General features: G+C 49.3%; 4 protein-coding genes across 4 annotated transcripts; 1 reads left to right on the forward strand and 3 right to left on the reverse strand.

Moving 5' to 3' along the window:
- Positions 1 to 651: 651 nt before the first annotated feature.
- On the forward strand, positions 652 to 2,937 carry N7484_001464 (uncharacterized protein; the record flags this gene model as incomplete). The annotated part of the gene is made up of 10 exons (XM_057111884.1): positions 652 to 811; positions 907 to 1,009; positions 1,072 to 1,278; positions 1,331 to 1,428; positions 1,489 to 1,615; positions 1,676 to 1,962; positions 2,027 to 2,061; positions 2,179 to 2,466; positions 2,521 to 2,619; positions 2,671 to 2,937. 10 exons carry the CDS (start codon positions 652 to 654, stop codon positions 2,935 to 2,937), a joined length of 1,671 nt encoding a protein of 556 aa, XP_056976621.1.
- Positions 2,938 to 3,101: 164 nt separating this feature from the next.
- N7484_001465 (uncharacterized protein) lies at positions 3,102 to 3,608 on the reverse strand (the record flags this gene model as incomplete). The annotated part of the gene is made up of 1 exon (XM_057111885.1): positions 3,102 to 3,608. The coding sequence occupies one exon, from the start codon at positions 3,606 to 3,608 to the stop codon at positions 3,102 to 3,104; it is 507 nt and encodes a 168-aa protein (XP_056976622.1).
- Positions 3,609 to 4,974: 1,366 nt separating this feature from the next.
- On the reverse strand, positions 4,975 to 6,757 carry N7484_001466 (uncharacterized protein; the record flags this gene model as incomplete). The annotated part of the gene is made up of 4 exons (XM_057111886.1): positions 4,975 to 6,008; positions 6,078 to 6,276; positions 6,350 to 6,409; positions 6,473 to 6,757. The coding sequence occupies 4 exons, from the start codon at positions 6,755 to 6,757 to the stop codon at positions 4,975 to 4,977; spliced, it is 1,578 nt and encodes a 525-aa protein (XP_056976623.1).
- Positions 6,758 to 7,533: 776 nt separating this feature from the next.
- On the reverse strand, positions 7,534 to 8,645 carry N7484_001467 (uncharacterized protein; the record flags this gene model as incomplete). The annotated part of the gene is given in 4 exon segments (XM_057111887.1): positions 7,534 to 8,103; positions 8,189 to 8,245; positions 8,264 to 8,540; positions 8,602 to 8,645. The coding sequence occupies 4 exon segments, from the start codon at positions 8,643 to 8,645 to the stop codon at positions 7,534 to 7,536; spliced, it is 948 nt and encodes a 315-aa protein (XP_056976624.1).
- Positions 8,646 to 15,417: the final 6,772 nt, after the last annotated feature.

The following is a 15,417-nucleotide window of genomic DNA, read 5'->3' on the forward strand; positions in this document are numbered from 1 at the left end:
GGTATAAGGGAGCGCACGTGATGAACTAGGGAACTAGAAAAGTCGCGCCACGCGACAGGTTCATGTCAGCCTCGGCGCTCGCTTGAATAATCTCAGATTGTCATTGCTTTGTCAGTCCCTGACTCTGAAACATTTGAGCACCCATAACAGCCGGTTGTGAAGCAAGGCGCTAGATTGCGGGGTTATATTGGTCACCTACTGCTCGCTAAAAGGTTCGAATGCTGATTTACCTAACAGGCCCTTGCAAGGATGAGAAAAAATAGCACCTGGTCATATGCAGCTGTTAACGGATGCCGCGTTCTAGCCAATGATACCCCAGACCCCACAAAACCATACTTTTTATTCGGTAATGATCGGCGCCACGCCCGGGGAATACGAAGCCACAAACCTTCCAAACAATCTAGGTGTGCTTTACAGCCTGCAATCATTAAGGAATATGGCCACTGGCTTCGAATAAGCCTAATTAACGTCGTAGCCGGCTTAACGCTAGCCGGTAAATAATGCAACATTCAGCCTAAACAGAATCCTACCATGGATGATCACAATATGCATATATTCGCCAATGGATGTCATTCCAAGTATCTTTTCTGCTTAGAAGAGGAATAGGTAAGAATTTGCACGACTATTTGAACCTCAAACTCCATTGCTAGTATGGCTGTCAGTAATACGGCACCTACAACTGGGGGCCTTGCTGCGGTCTCCCGGCGTCGCGCTGGGCTCGCTGGTCCCTCCGGAATCAAAGGTCTCATGTCAAATCTCCGAATCTTCGCTATCGCAGTTTTCGCATCACTCGGTGGCCTTGTGTATGGCTGTATGTACCTAACCCTACTATCTTTCCCAGCCATGGAATGTCTCTAGTGCGAGGGGACAGCAGGAGCCCTGTCACTGATTACAAATTTTCTGCAGACAATCAAGGAATGTTCGGTCAGATTCTCAGCATGACTTCTTTTTCCAACACTGTGCACCCGGAGTCTATCACAAACCCCACATTGAGGGGATTTCTCACCGCGTAAGTCGAGCCCCTCTTCCAAAGCTCTCCAGCGTTGCGCATTGAGTTGACAGAATTTTTAGTATCTTGGAGCTAGGAGCCTGGGTTGGTGTTTTGGTGAACGGAGTCCTTGCAGATGCTCTAGGTCGCAAGCAAGCAACAGTATCCGGGGTTGCAGTTTTCCTCATCGGTGTCATTGTTCAGGCATGTGCGAAAAACGCCGACTACATCCTCGGCGGCCGCTTTGTGACTGGTATCGGTGTCGGTATCTTGTCTATGATCGTGCCCTTGTAAGGACCGCTCCCCAACCTTGTTCAATAAGGCGCTAACACCACTCATTAGGTATAATGCTGAACTCGCACCACCCGAGCTTAGAGGCTCCCTTGTTTCTCTCCAACAGCTTGCTATCTGCTTTGGGATCATGATTTCTTACTGGATCGGTTCGTTTCAATCCAGATGCAAACATACCGCTGCTTCGTAAACTGACTTTCACATTCTAGGATACGGCACTAACTACATCGGAGGAACTGGCGAGGGCCAGTCAAATGCAGCATGGTTGGTTCCCGTGTGTATTCAGATTGTCCCCGCGATCGCACTTGGAGTTGGAATTCTCTTCATGCCTCCAAGGTCGGTTGGAAATTTCCCACTTAGTACTTCATAGATTGACAAGCTGATAATTTCTTGCAGCCCTCGCTGGCTGATGGTGAAAGGGAGAGAGGAAGAATGCCTGGCAGTAATTGCAAACCTACGAAGCCTGCCCACCGACAGCGAGTTGGTGCAACTGGAATACCTAGAAGTGAAGGCGCAAGACCGGTTCGAGAAAGAGACGTCTCTGGCAAAGTTCCCTCAGTACCACAGTCCAGGGTGGATGAACAAAGTCAAACTCGAATTCCATGAATATGCCAGTTTGGTGACGAACAGGTCATTGTTCAAACGCACTGTCGTGGCTGTTTTTATCATGGTCTTTCAACAATGTACGTCACCCTACCATCTTGAGGAGTCACATGCAGGGCAGCTAACATATCTGTGTCCCCATAGGGTCGGGAATCAATGCCATTCTTTACTATGCAGCGGTAAGTGGATATCGGATCTATTTGGATTGAAATATCGAAGTGCAGAGCACAAGCAAGGACTTCGTGCATCTTACCTCAAAATATTCAAATCAATTGCTAATTTGGCGTATCTTTCAGTTCATTTTCAAAGACTTAGGCCTCACTGGAAATACTATCTCTTTGCTCGCTAGTGGAGTGGGTGGTATTCTCCTATTTCTGGCCACCATCCCTGCAGTGCTCTATATTGATCAGCTTGGTCGTAAACCCGTCCTGATCGCAGGTGCCATTGGTATGGGTATTGCTCATTTCATCGTGGCTGGCCTTGATGGACAGTACAACACCAGCTGGGCTGATCATAAGGCTGCGGGCTGGGTTGCTGTTGTCTTCGTCTGGATTTATCAAATCAACTTTGGTTACTCATGGGGCGTAAGTTGCAAATTCTCATTGGATCCCAAGGGCTCAGGCTGACAGTCATTATAGCCAGGTGCATGGGTCATGGTTGCCGAAATCTTCCCTCTTGGAGTCAGAGCCAAAGCAATCTCAATTGGTGCTTCTTCAAATTGGCTCAACAACTTTGCTGTACGAATTCCAAGACCTCGGTTATTCTTTTGATATGCTAATATTTCATAGATCGGTCAAGCCACCCCTCAGATGGTTGCGCAAATGGGCTACGGAACCTTTATCTTCTTTGGAGCCATGTGTATCCTTGGTGCACTTTTCATCTACTTCATGGTTCCTGAGACCAAGAATTTGACCCTTGAGGAAATGGATGAAGTCTTCGGGGATGAAGCCGGTAGTGCAATTGAAGACAGAAACCGCTTGCTTCAGATTTACACTGAATTGGGACTCTTGGATTTAGGTTCCACTGAAGAAAAGGCTGAAATTGTCAGTCCATGATTGTGAATAGCCAGGGAGTAAATTGGGAACCCGAGTCTAAGCATCTCTAAAGCGAGCTGTGATGTAACCTATGCTGTTTTTTTGTTTCCGCCACCCGCCATATACATTAATTGATTGGCGATAATCTATGTTTACTAAATTCTTGTCCCAGCCCCAATGTAAGACTAAGACGATTTGTCCCGTTTATCCATGGACATCTGCTCCTTCATCTCATTGATAATATCGTCAAGCTCTGCATTTTGCTGTTGATTGGCAGACTTCATCGCATCATAATTCACAATGAGTTGGACGTCTACAGTAAGACCAAGCATGAGCTCTTCGACCTTGTTTCCTTTGCCGAGTCTGCGAAGGACTTTCAAATCTCGCTTTTCCCTTGTGTCGTTTTCACCGGGTACGGTCTCCTCGAAGATCCCTCTTAAATTCGAAGCGTTTGCGTCACCAAGCGTCAAAGATCGGCTCCAATGCTTCACACATGTCTTCGGGTATTGAATCTTTTCTCGCGTTAAGATTGCCTTTGTATGTCGTGAGGGTGTGGAGAATAACGAGGAGCGGTCGTTGAACCACTTTGAATGTCTCAGATAATTTGATGTCCTTCGTGCACTGTCGTAGATTTTGATCGAGGTCTCGACGAGGGCAATAACAGCCGAGATAGCGCCGATTACTTCTGCCATGTTGGGAGGATATAACAACAAAAATACGCGATGGTCTGAGTATCCTATAATCCAAAAGGTCTGCCCTAGATAGCACTAGGATAGTCGATAGTAGAGGAGAGGTAAGGCTCCCACTCCAAGATTTATAGTGCTCGTTCCAGATGCAGGTCATCCTCTAGAACTCGCGGGCGCTTCCACCGGTACATGTGTCGGTGGTTGATTCTTTAGATATGATCGCTTACGCATTAGTCCATTGTTCAGAATCCCTGCGAGCGCCAGCCACGTTGGAGCGGTGTTACGAGGCAGATAGAAAAACAATACGGGAAGATTCTTGCACGTTCAGCGGCTTCGGCAATGCAAGATGTAGTCAGTAATTTGGTCATCACAGATTATATCACGCCCCGATGGAGAGTGTTCGCACCGTGTTGCAGACGGTCGGCGGGAGCGTCAGGGTTCTGATGATACAAGAGCTTACGGAAGCAGGCGATGATGGAAATCGAGGTTATGAGTATCGAGTGTATGGCTACTTCATGTAATTTACGGAATAAGCTATCATGTGACAATGCCCTGGAACGAATGAAGTGAGAGAAAGAGAATGCCCTGAAACGAATTTGATATTGCTGTTAGCCAAATTCTGCCTTCTAATTCGCTACTTCACTTCCCCACTTTCGCTTTATTGGCTACTTCTTCTACGCACGCCCTATTCTGACTGTTTAACATTCCACTCTTTACGGTTAGTGTTGGCGGTTTTTATCCTTTCTTACTGGCTCTTTCCTCTATAACCCTAATAGCTGACTCCCTAACCCTAGTGCCCGTGCTTCATACTTCCTGCCTATTCGTTAATCGCTAACGTTCATTCCTCGCATGCTTTTGCTACGCTCTTCTTTAAAGTCTTCTTTTGATTTGGTTTCCGCCTGTATGCCCTTCGTGTTGGGCCTGACGTACCGTACTAATGGCAAGCTGGAAAGGAAGCGGGCGGGGTTAGGCAGCAATGCGTCAAAATCTCATTCTTTGAATATGGAGCAAAATCAACGGTCCCCAGAACAACCTACTTGTTTTAGCCCGCCGATCCGGGTTTATGGTCTGCCAGCTGCGATTAGAACTTCGCCATGAAAAAAAAAAAAAGAACAAGCCCTCTTGCTACTCCACATTCGAGTATCGCGACACTTACTGGGCCATGTATTGCTGATGATGATCTACCACAAATACTAGAGGCAGATATAATCTCGGCGAGAGCGATAATACTTAGAATCTTTCTATCTGGGGTGTTTTGCGTGTCTAATATGGATTTCAAAATCAGTGATTATTAGCCTTGCAATAGTCTAGTCAGATATTGCATTGACTAATTATTCTTTCAGCTGAATTGTTTCTTGCAAGCCAGATGTAACTAGGAACTGCTAAAGCGGATACCGCTAATCTTGCCTGAGTTGTTTCCTATCTGGAAACCAGAGTTAGGCCCTGAGAATACCACACTGTTGGTGTAGGTGATGGTAGACTGGATGACTTTGACGACTGCATCACTCAGCAGCTTGTCCTGGCCAGTAGTGACATCTTTCAGCAGCGGAAGGATGTCCTCGTTCGTGTTCATTTCAGACACCTCTTCCTCACAAAGCTTGCGTTGTTCTTCTTGAATTCCCGGGAAAAGACCGACCAAACCGTCCACCAATTCGCTAATGTCTTTGATCAGGCGGGTGAAATTCTTCTCATCGTACATAGTCCATTCGTCCTGTTCCACCTCGGACTTGTCCTGCCGCTTCTTAGCGAGATCCTCCATCTTCTGGTGAAGTGAGGCTGAGACGCTGTCTAGCTCTTTGGCGGGGTCCAGGACTGGCACGGCGGCGTTGCATTTTTTAAATCGTTTCGAAGCAGCCTCGGCATCCGCAAAGAGCTCCAGAATCTGGTTCAGAATTCCTTGGACCTGCTCTCTATCCTCGGGGGCGAGCTTCGTCATCTGGGGTGGTTTCACATCGTCCACCTTCGCCAGTCCGACGGACTGACCCCAACGGGTCAGCCGAAGACGGACTACGTCCAGTTTCAGCAGACTCGTCTGGAAGCTTTTGCCGAAATTGGCACCCATCTGAATATAGTCAAAACTCTTAACGGCGTCGTTGAATAGCCGGGATTGCTCGTTCAGCATTTCTATCATGGCATCCTGATTCGATTCCAGCTCCCGGCCTTGTTGGATAATCGTCCCCGTATCGGATTTGATGGCCTCCATTCCTCCGTCGATAACAGTGACCTTCGCTACGAGAAACTCGACGTTTCCATGCATGCTTTGAATAATGTCGTCCAGGATCTCCACAGTCCGAAAAGTGGCCAGACCAACGGCCTGGGTGAGCTCATTCGCGGCTTCCTCCATATTCTTGATGGCTTCCGAAAGAGCTCCATCCGATCCATCAACCAAACTCATAAACCACTTCTCTAGATGAAACACAAATCAACCAACAACCCCACCCAAACAAAGGGACATGATCAAGGGAAGTTGCTCACTAAATCTTTTTTGCTCGGCGTATTCCTGGACAACGGAACAAATAATCAGCATGCCTGAGAAGACACGCGCGACACAACGCTGGAACGGCTTTTGCTGTGGGGCTTTGTCCTCGATCATAGAGAGTCTGTCAAAAAATCGATGCGTGAAGTCGAAAAATCCCATGATCTTATCATAGTCGGCGGACACTGTGGCAAAAGTCTGAGGGCGTTAGCAAGTAAGGTCATTTTAAACGGTTGTTTTATTTATTTGGTTCTAATTTGGAGCACTGTACCCGCATGACCTGCGCAAATGCCGTGAAAATCAAGCTGGCCGGCATTGCAGGAGGAAAGGCCTGTCAATCGTCAGTATCAACGGGAATCAAAGGGCACTGCACGCTGTTAGTGCCAAGACGCACCGATGCAACAGTCCCAACCACTTTGACAGTATCGAGGACCTTCTGGATCAGCCATAGGTTATGTTTGAACGCGGTCCGCACATTGTCTGTTTTAGACCGGTCGTGACGGAAATCTTTGAACTCGTCTGACAGGCCTTCCGTGCCCTTCATGATCTGATTGATGTTGCTGAATTGCGCCAGTCGAAGACTCTTCTTGGTCCTTTTCTCATAGTCTTCGACTGCGCTTTGCCATAGTTGAGCGAGGTCGGACGCCTGCCCTGCGTCAATGCCCACCTGAGTAGCCATGCCTACAAAACGGTGTCAGCTTGGAACGGGCGTGAGGCGTGAGTACTAGAGGGAGAATGGATGAGCGAAGGAAGCTCAGGGATATATATTTTCGACACGAGAAAGGCAAGGTTGAGTGAGGGTCATCGTGCTTCATGTAATGCCCCCACCAGAGTCCAGCACCTCATTTTATTCGCAGCAGGGCGAGATGCAGAGAGGAGAGCTGAGAGACAAGACCTAATATTACGTAGAGATCCAAATGTCGTTCCACCAACTAAATCAGCCAACCAATTGAGAGCTAACAGGTGTCGCGGCCGCCAACCCTTCCGTCAGCCACTTAAGCATTTATCTCCGACCCCACTTGGCCTCAAGCTGCTGGAAAATACTGTGAACCACTTTACCACTTTCGGAGATCAATGGTATTGTACATACATCAATGAAGGTCTGATTCTTCCATCTAGTGGACTACGACATACCTCATACAATATTGGGAACGACTCCACCCTTGTGCTATCCAAATAGTACGATATTAACGGTTAGGTTGCAATTGGGCATCTCTGGCGGGATATCCTCTTGTGAATCTACTTTCTAGGTTCAAATTCTAGCTGAATATGCCGTTTTTAAATATCATCTAGATTGTAATACCTAACTCTACTAATGGGAGTTAAATTATCTTTCTCCGTCTACGGAAATACTCCTGCATTCATGACGTAGTACGCTGAAGGTATCAGAAATCCTCGAATGCCAGTTGCTCACTCGAGTAACAAAAATAGAAATGAAAATTAACCGCGTATTAACTAACTTCTTCCAAAGCTGAACCCCTTCAGGGTGCCTACATTCTGCCCAAGCTGCAAACCGGAATTGTGGGATCCTGAAAATGTCGCATGTGACACATTTTGCGCCCCTTTATCCTCCTCCGGAAGAACAATCTTGGATACCCATTGAGTAAGAACACGCAACACCTTCTTGAAGTCCTTTTCATCCTCGGCGTCATACTGGCTCAATCGTAGTTGATTGCGGGCCAGCCGCTCCGGGTGAGGAGCTCCTGGGCTTCGGGCCAACGCCTCATCGACGATCTTCACGTCCTTGCCGCCCAGCTTGGTGCCGGCTCCGGCGTAGAAACCCTCCATCTCGAACCTAGCACCGGCTTGCTTGAGGCCGGCAAAGGCCAGGGGGATAGCGATGAGCCGCTGTAACATGTCTTTCAAGTCCGACTCACTCGGAATCTCCTCCTGAGCCACTTGGAAATACTTTGTGGCGTCCGCCAGCGATCCAGCCTGGAAATGTGGTGTCCCTAGCAGTAATATACCGTGGACACAGCCAATGAGCTCTTTTTTCCTGGGATGTTCGGCAGCTCGTACTAGCGCCTGGGTATAAGATATCGTAGGTTAGTGGGGTTTTCCATGAGATTAGAGGCCTATATATACACACAGAGAGGGAGGGGATACGTACGTTCTCCAAAACCGTGCCACCGAGGCAATGTGCAACAAAAATGATCGGTCGTTCTTCCTATTCTCTTCTGTCAACCTGATGGATCAGAGGGGCACAAGGAGAGCGAGACTGGGGAACCTTTTGTTTCTCCGTTCGATGATCCATCAGCTCGTTGATTAAGTCGTTGGAAATGTCAGTAATTCCGTTGTCATCGTCGAAGAAAGAACCGATTGCTGCCTGATATTCAAAGGACAGGATACATGCGTCGGATACCTTGGCTGGGAGGAGTTTTTCGGGCCAGAAGACATTCGCTTCGGATGTCCACGGTGCGTGATCGCCATGCAAGCCGTGGACAAACACGATACTGCCGTTGCTTAGGGTAAGTACGTAAATCTAAATAGTATGGGCTATACAAGAGACTTGACCAATCTTACTCAACTTTGGCGTTTGCCGGTTCCCGAATATCCCTAATAGACATTGTGAGTATGGAGTGAGTGGACGTTCCTTCGCAGCTCCTAGATGAAGACCAGTGCAAGGGGAATGACTGGCAGAGTGGGTACAATGCACGGCCGAGATGGAAGAGTAGAAACGCGCCGGATGGAAAGATACGTCTCGAGATATCCTTTCTTTTTGTTTGTTAGTGTATCATAACTTTCTATTCACAGCCCCGCCAGAAACCATATTATGACATCCCTGCATTGAGCAACATACAACTGGTGGGATATGATTGTGGCTGGCTAAGGTCTTCGGCCTTCCCGGAGGTCTAGTGCTGACGAACACCCATGTCAGGTTCATGCAGGACACTCAGAAAGGCAAGGACGGCGCTCATGATATTGGACTGGCTCAGTCCTTTTTACCCATGCCACCGCTTCGCACGAGTACCTACAAAAAAGTCATGGCTAGGGCAGATTTAGATTACTCTGCGCGCTGTTGTGCTGGTACCGCGTCGTGAATCCACTGGTCTACGGTTCTGATAGTTCGTAAATTCGCGAATACACGACAGCTGCTAGGTTCCAGCGCAGGAGGATTTTAAGAATGAAGTACACATTCAGTCGCATCGCATTTTGAAACGAAAGCCAGGTTCTTGGCGTGCATTGACAGCCTTGGACAAGATTACCGCCCGTTCAATGCCTCCTCAATCTACATACACTCGCAGTGCATCGCACAACGACCGACGCTCTTCCTTTTCCAGCAGTTTCGTTCCCTCTGGAAGTCGCAGCCGCACTGGTCGGCTGACATGGAACTCGGCTGACATGTTCCATGTCAGCTGAAAGTCTCCATCGGCGACACAGGCCCCTTCCCCTATCGCGAAATGGAATGGACCTGCCCGTTTCAAAGGAGACCAAAGACGGATCGTCTTGATTGCCTGTCCTGTTCAATTTGGTTGACTATTCGTCTCCGCTTTATCCGTATTGAGCGAGGTTCGAGATCGATTAGGCTTGTAATTAACGAGACAAATTGAAGAATTCGCCCTGGGCTGAGGGTAGTGGTTTCTTTCCGGGGGACCTGCAAGGCCTAATTTCAACGCAGTTGACAGACATAATACTTTTGACATCTCCCTAGCACTGGTTGTACTGAGGGCCTGGCTCCTATGGAACATATGCCGATGGCCCCCCAAGTCCTCAATTATTGGCTGTCTGCCCAACCGCGTGATCAGGTTGGCTTATGTCGGGCAGCTGAACCATATTAGGCTCTCTGGGGCGGCACGAATGGTGGGCGCTTTCGCAGACGGTCACCTAAGGGCAATCCACATAGGGCAGTCCATGGTGCGATGTCGCACCCCACCATGGTATGGAGCGCCGGGCAAAACTATAATTAGAACGCGAGTGTACGTCCGACTTAAAGGGGGCATTCATGCTGACCAGAAACAGCAGCCTCCAGAAGTGATACATTTTCTAAATCATCATCGGTCGCCATGTCTCTTGCTGAGTACCAGTCCACGTTCTCGAACTCGCGCAACTATGGGCTACAAGTTGGCCATAACGCTGGGAATATCGAGACCCACCATCACTACGCTGCCGGTAAGCCGCTGTTTTATCCACCATGGAGCCGTCCTGACAATAGCCCCGATGCGTAGAGTGTGCCGAGACTCCACCCAGTCCGTCCCTATCGATCCCCTTTCTCCGCGATCCAGATTTTGTCGATCGTGGGACGATCCTGAATCAGCTCCACCACCGATATGCTGCATCAGGGTCTTGGACAGCGCTGGTAGGCTTAGGTGGTGTTGGGTGTGTACAACACGTATGCACTTCGCCGGTCACTGCTAACTTGGGCTACAGAAAATCGCAGCTTGCGATTGAATATGCATACCAAATCCACGAGCGAGAACCGGAAACGTGGATTTTCTGGATCTATGCCAGCAACGCCGCCCGGTTTGAGCAGAGCTACCGGAAGGTTGCAGACACAGTGAAGCTGTTTGGGCGGCAGGATCCCAAGGTCAATATATTTAGGCTGGTATATAACTGGCTGCAAAACAGTAAAAATGGAAAGTGGATTCTGATAGTGGACAATGTCGACGATGCGCATTTTCTTCTCGATCGCCGCGATGTTGTGCGAGGTTCGGCTGGTCATGAAGACGGCAGAGCAGATCGCCCGCTGCGAGAGTATCTCCCGCGGAGCCAGAATGGGTCTATTCTGATAACGTCACGGAGCAGGGAGGCCGCATTGCAGCTGGTTGATCAGCGCGAAATCATCGTGGTCGAAACGATGGTCCATGCCGACGCAGTAGCGCTGTTCGAGAAGAAATTGGGAGCACAGGGCAACCGCCAGGACATTATCGAGCTTGCCGCGGCGCTGGACCTTTTCCCGCTGGCGATTGCCCAAGCTGCAGCATATATCTCCGACCCGGACCGGGGTTGCTCGGTACGACAGTACCTCGACGAGTTCCGTAAAAGCGATCGCAAAAAGTTCCGTCTATTGGACAGCGGGGAGGGCCAGTTTCGTCGGGATTGGGAGGCCAAGAACTCGGTCCTCATGACATGGCAGATCTCGTTTGACAGCATACGCCGAAGCCGACGATCGGCGGCCGATCTGCTGTCGCTCATGAGTTTCTTCGACCGTCAAGGGATTCCCGGGGCCCTCCTTCAAAGCCGAAGCGAACAGCGACACGTGGAACAGAGTAATAGCGATGGCGACGACAACGATGACAACGACAGTCAGTCACTGTCTAGTGTAACCGATGAGTTTCAAGACGACATTCTTATACTGCGCAGATACTCCTTGATCTCTATCAATGTGGACCAAAGAACGTTCAACGTGCATGGCCTGGTGCAGCTGGCAATGCGAAGATGGTTACAAGTGAATGGCGAGCTGGAGAAGTGGAAGCGGCAGTATATCTGGAATCTGAATGCGGAATTTCCCACGGGAGACTATGAGAATTGGGCGAAGTGTCAGGCACTTTTCCCGCATGCGAAGTCGGCGGCCAGCCAGCGGCCCCAAGAACGAGACTCATTAATGGAGTGGGCTGCATTGTTGTACAAGGCCGCATGGTATGACATGCGGAAATGCAATGGGGCTAATGGGGGGAAGCTGTCGGTCCAATCAATGGAAGCTCGGACAAAGCATCTAGGCCCAGAACATGAAGATACACTAGATAGTGTAGAAATGGTGGGGTTAATATATTTGCTTGAAGGTCGATGGAAGGAGGCAGAAGAGCTGTGCCTGCAGGTGATGGAGACGAGGAAGCGGGTGCTAGGTGCAGAGCATCCTGGCACGCTGATAGGTATGGCCCACCTGGCGTTGACATATAGCAAACAAGGGCGATGGAAAGAGGCGGAAGAGCTGGGAGTGCAGGTGATAGAGGCAGAGAAGAGGGTGCTAGGTGCGGAGCATCCTGACACTCTGACCAGCATGGCCAACCTGGCGTCGACGTACTGGAATCAAGGGCGATGGAAAGAGGCGGAAGAGCTGTTGGTGCAGGTGATAGAGACGATGAAGAGGCTGCTAGGTGCGGAGGATCCTTACACTCTGGTCAGCATGAAAAACCTAGCGTCGACATATAGCAAACAAGGGCGATGCAAAGAGGCAGAAGAGCTAAGAGTGCTGGTGGTAGAGGCAGAGAAAAGTGTGCTAGGAGCAGAGCATCCTAGCACTATGATCAGCATGGCTGACCTAGCGTTAACATATAGGGGTCAAGGGCGATGGAAAGAGGCGGAAGAGCTGGGAGTGCAGGTGATGGAGACGAGGAAGAGGGTGCTAGGTGCGGAGCACCCTGACACGCTGATCAGTATGGCCAACCTGGCGTCAACATATAGGGATCAAGGGCGATGCAAACAGGCAGAAGAGCTAGAAGTGCAGGTGATAGAGGCAGAGAAGAGTGTGCTAGGAGCAGAGCATCCTGGCACTCTGGTCAGCATGGCCAACCTGGCGTCAACATATAGCAATCAAGGGAGATGGAAAGAGGCGGAAGAGCTGGGAGTGCAGGTGATGGAGACGAGGAAGAGGGTGCTAGGTGCGGAGCACCCTGACACGCTGATCAGTATGGCCCACCTGGCATTTGTGTACTGGAATCAGGGGCGATGGAAAAAGGCGGAAGAGCTTGAAGTGCAGGAGATGGAGAGGAGGAAGAAGGTGCTGGGTGCGGAGCACCCTGACACTCTGACCAGCATGGTTAACCTGGCATTTGTGTACTCTAATCAGGGGCGATGGAAAAAGGCGGAAGAGCTGGAAGTGCAGGTGATAGAGACGAGGAAGAGGGTGCTAGGTGCGGAGCACCCTGACACGCTGATCAGTACGGCCAACCTGGCGTTAATATATAGGTATCAAGGGCGATGGAAAGTGGCGGAAGAGCTGGGAGTGCAGGTGGTGGAGACGAGGAAGAGGGTGCTAGGTGCGGAGCACCCTGACACGCTGATCAGTATGGTTAACCTGGCATTTGTGTACTCTAATCAGGGGCGATGGAAAAAGGCGGAAGAGATGGGAGTGCAGGTGATAGAGACGAGGAAGAGGGTGCTAGGTGCGGAGCACCCTGACACGCTGATCAGTATGGCCAACCTGGCATTTGTGTACTGGAATCAGGGGCGATGGAAAAAGGCGGAAGAGCTGGAAGTGCAGGTGATGGAGACGAGGAAGAAGGTGCTGGGTGCGGAGCATCCTGACACTCTGACCAGCATGGCCAACCTGGCCCTCACTTGGAAAGAGCAGGGTCGCGGCGTGGAAGCCTTTGACCTGATGAAGGACTGTGTACACCTACGGTCAAGTATTATAGGCGTTGACCATCCTGATACTGTGTCATCCTCTGCCACATTGATCGGTTGGCAGACTGAAAAATTGGATATTGGCGTGTCAGCAGCCAATGGTGCTGTATAACAAGATTTAGTTCCTATGGAAAGTGAACCGTCCGGCTAGTTAAGTTTGGGCCTACGTGTATCCACAAATGACTCATGAAACAGGCCCAGCAAAAACATTGGGTGAATTCCAGCGACCTATCTGTGTAACTGTAGTCAAAATGTAATGCTAAACTTGATCACCCGTATGTCATGAAGTGAGAGGGAGTAAACGACTTTGACCCGCTCATGGGTAGGTAGCTCTTGATGAGCAGCTATGTTGGAAGTCAATAAGGCCGTTTATCACAAGGAGTCTCTCTGCTTCTGTCGATACGAAGGGGAAGAAGTCCTCGTGGCGTGTTCACTTGGTTGAGAATGTTGCCGTTCGCTTGACCCAAGGGTAAGTGCCCGTAGGTTGATACTGATGGTTTGGACTAGGGAGGCAACCAGGAGTCCACGGTTTTACAATAGATTCAATGCTCGTTTAGGGATTATTAGCCATTGACTTGTCGCTAATTTTACTGGCTGCTTACTGTGGAGAATACTTCATCTCAGCGGGGCGTTGGTATCCCGACTCCTTCAAAAAGTGCTCTTGTAGTTCCTTCTCGTGTTGAATTAATGCGCAGGAGACACAGTAAAAAGGTCGTAAGCAATCCCATAATCAAACCCCTTCAAATGTAGCTTACTACGTATAGTGGCTCTCAAGAGCCCCAGGGAAGCCGCAGCAGGACAATGCCAAGAACAGGAAGCACGAGGATACGTCATTAGCTTTCATCTCGTACCTATGATGCAACTGACCTCTCTGTAAAAGCTGGAAGGCCTCGATTCAGAGTCATTCAGCCGAGACTAAACTTTCCCAAACTGGCCGCATGGACAGAAGCAAGCATGCAGACCTGGAATTCGTCAGTGCTGCTAATTAAGAATGAAATGCCACGGACGTACATGTTTCCAGTTAGGGAGCAACAACCTCAGAAAGAGTAGCTCCAGTCTACATTAGAAGCCGCGTTTGTCGCTACAGTAGACGCCATTTTGCCAACCCTAGAAAATTCCAGAGCAGCGAGTAGCCTTTTTGGTAGATTGAAATCATTCTGGGAATCACATCCAGTACGAGCACCCTTTTCCTATATTGTTTTCGAACCTATTCATGTCACACGCCGTACGGCTTGCACTCGCATTGGCATCTCGTTAGTATTGGAATTTGACAATATGACAAAGTGCTGAATTAGATGCGAGTTCTGAAGGACAAAGTACGTGGGATATGTCTCAAGACAGGAGTGGGGAGCCTGTTTTCCGTTCGTCTGTCCCCTAGGTTCTCAAATGATAAGTACCTGCACGACCCTGATGTAGAACGCGTTCAGAAAATACCCTAATAAACGGCAAAGAATAGTACCCTTCAGAATTACTGTACTGCTTGCAGCCGTTGTTTTCCCTACCCATGGCTTCGCGTGGCTTCAGGTGCAATAAATCGATTCTACAGTACATACACTGTTCGCCGCTGACTTCTAATAGATCCGTGGTTTACAAATCATAAACAACGAGACTAATGTGCTCCAGGGGAGCTGAGGATATACTCGAACTTTAGTTCGTTTGCTCTTCATCGATTCTGAAAATTTGTTTATATTTCCCTTCTCTGACATCTCAAAAGCCTCAGATAGGTTCAATACCACGCCATGCGCTATCGTAGATACAGAGTATTTCGCATTATTTTGCGGTGAATATGAAAGGACACAGAGTCAAAATCGTCCATGGCGTCGGTTGAGAGCCTCCCCGGCTCAACATTATGCTACCTTTATTCGATCGGTAGTCTGCTCAGCCCAGGGCCAGGTGGAGTCGTGCATTGGTAGCGCTCTTTGATGGGCAGCACTCCAGACAACCAGACTCTATTAGACGTCATCAGTCTGCCTGGAAGAACAATAACCACTGTAAGATTGCTCGTCTTCTTCCGTGAGAAGACCTTTGCTCACAGCTGTAGTATTAGGATGCGGT

The sequence above is a fragment of the Penicillium longicatenatum genome (assembly GCF_028827895.1).
Source record: "Penicillium longicatenatum strain IBT 33135 chromosome Unknown contig_1_segment0_segment0, whole genome shotgun sequence".
NCBI classification, from domain to species: domain Eukaryota; kingdom Fungi; phylum Ascomycota; class Eurotiomycetes; order Eurotiales; family Aspergillaceae; genus Penicillium; species Penicillium longicatenatum.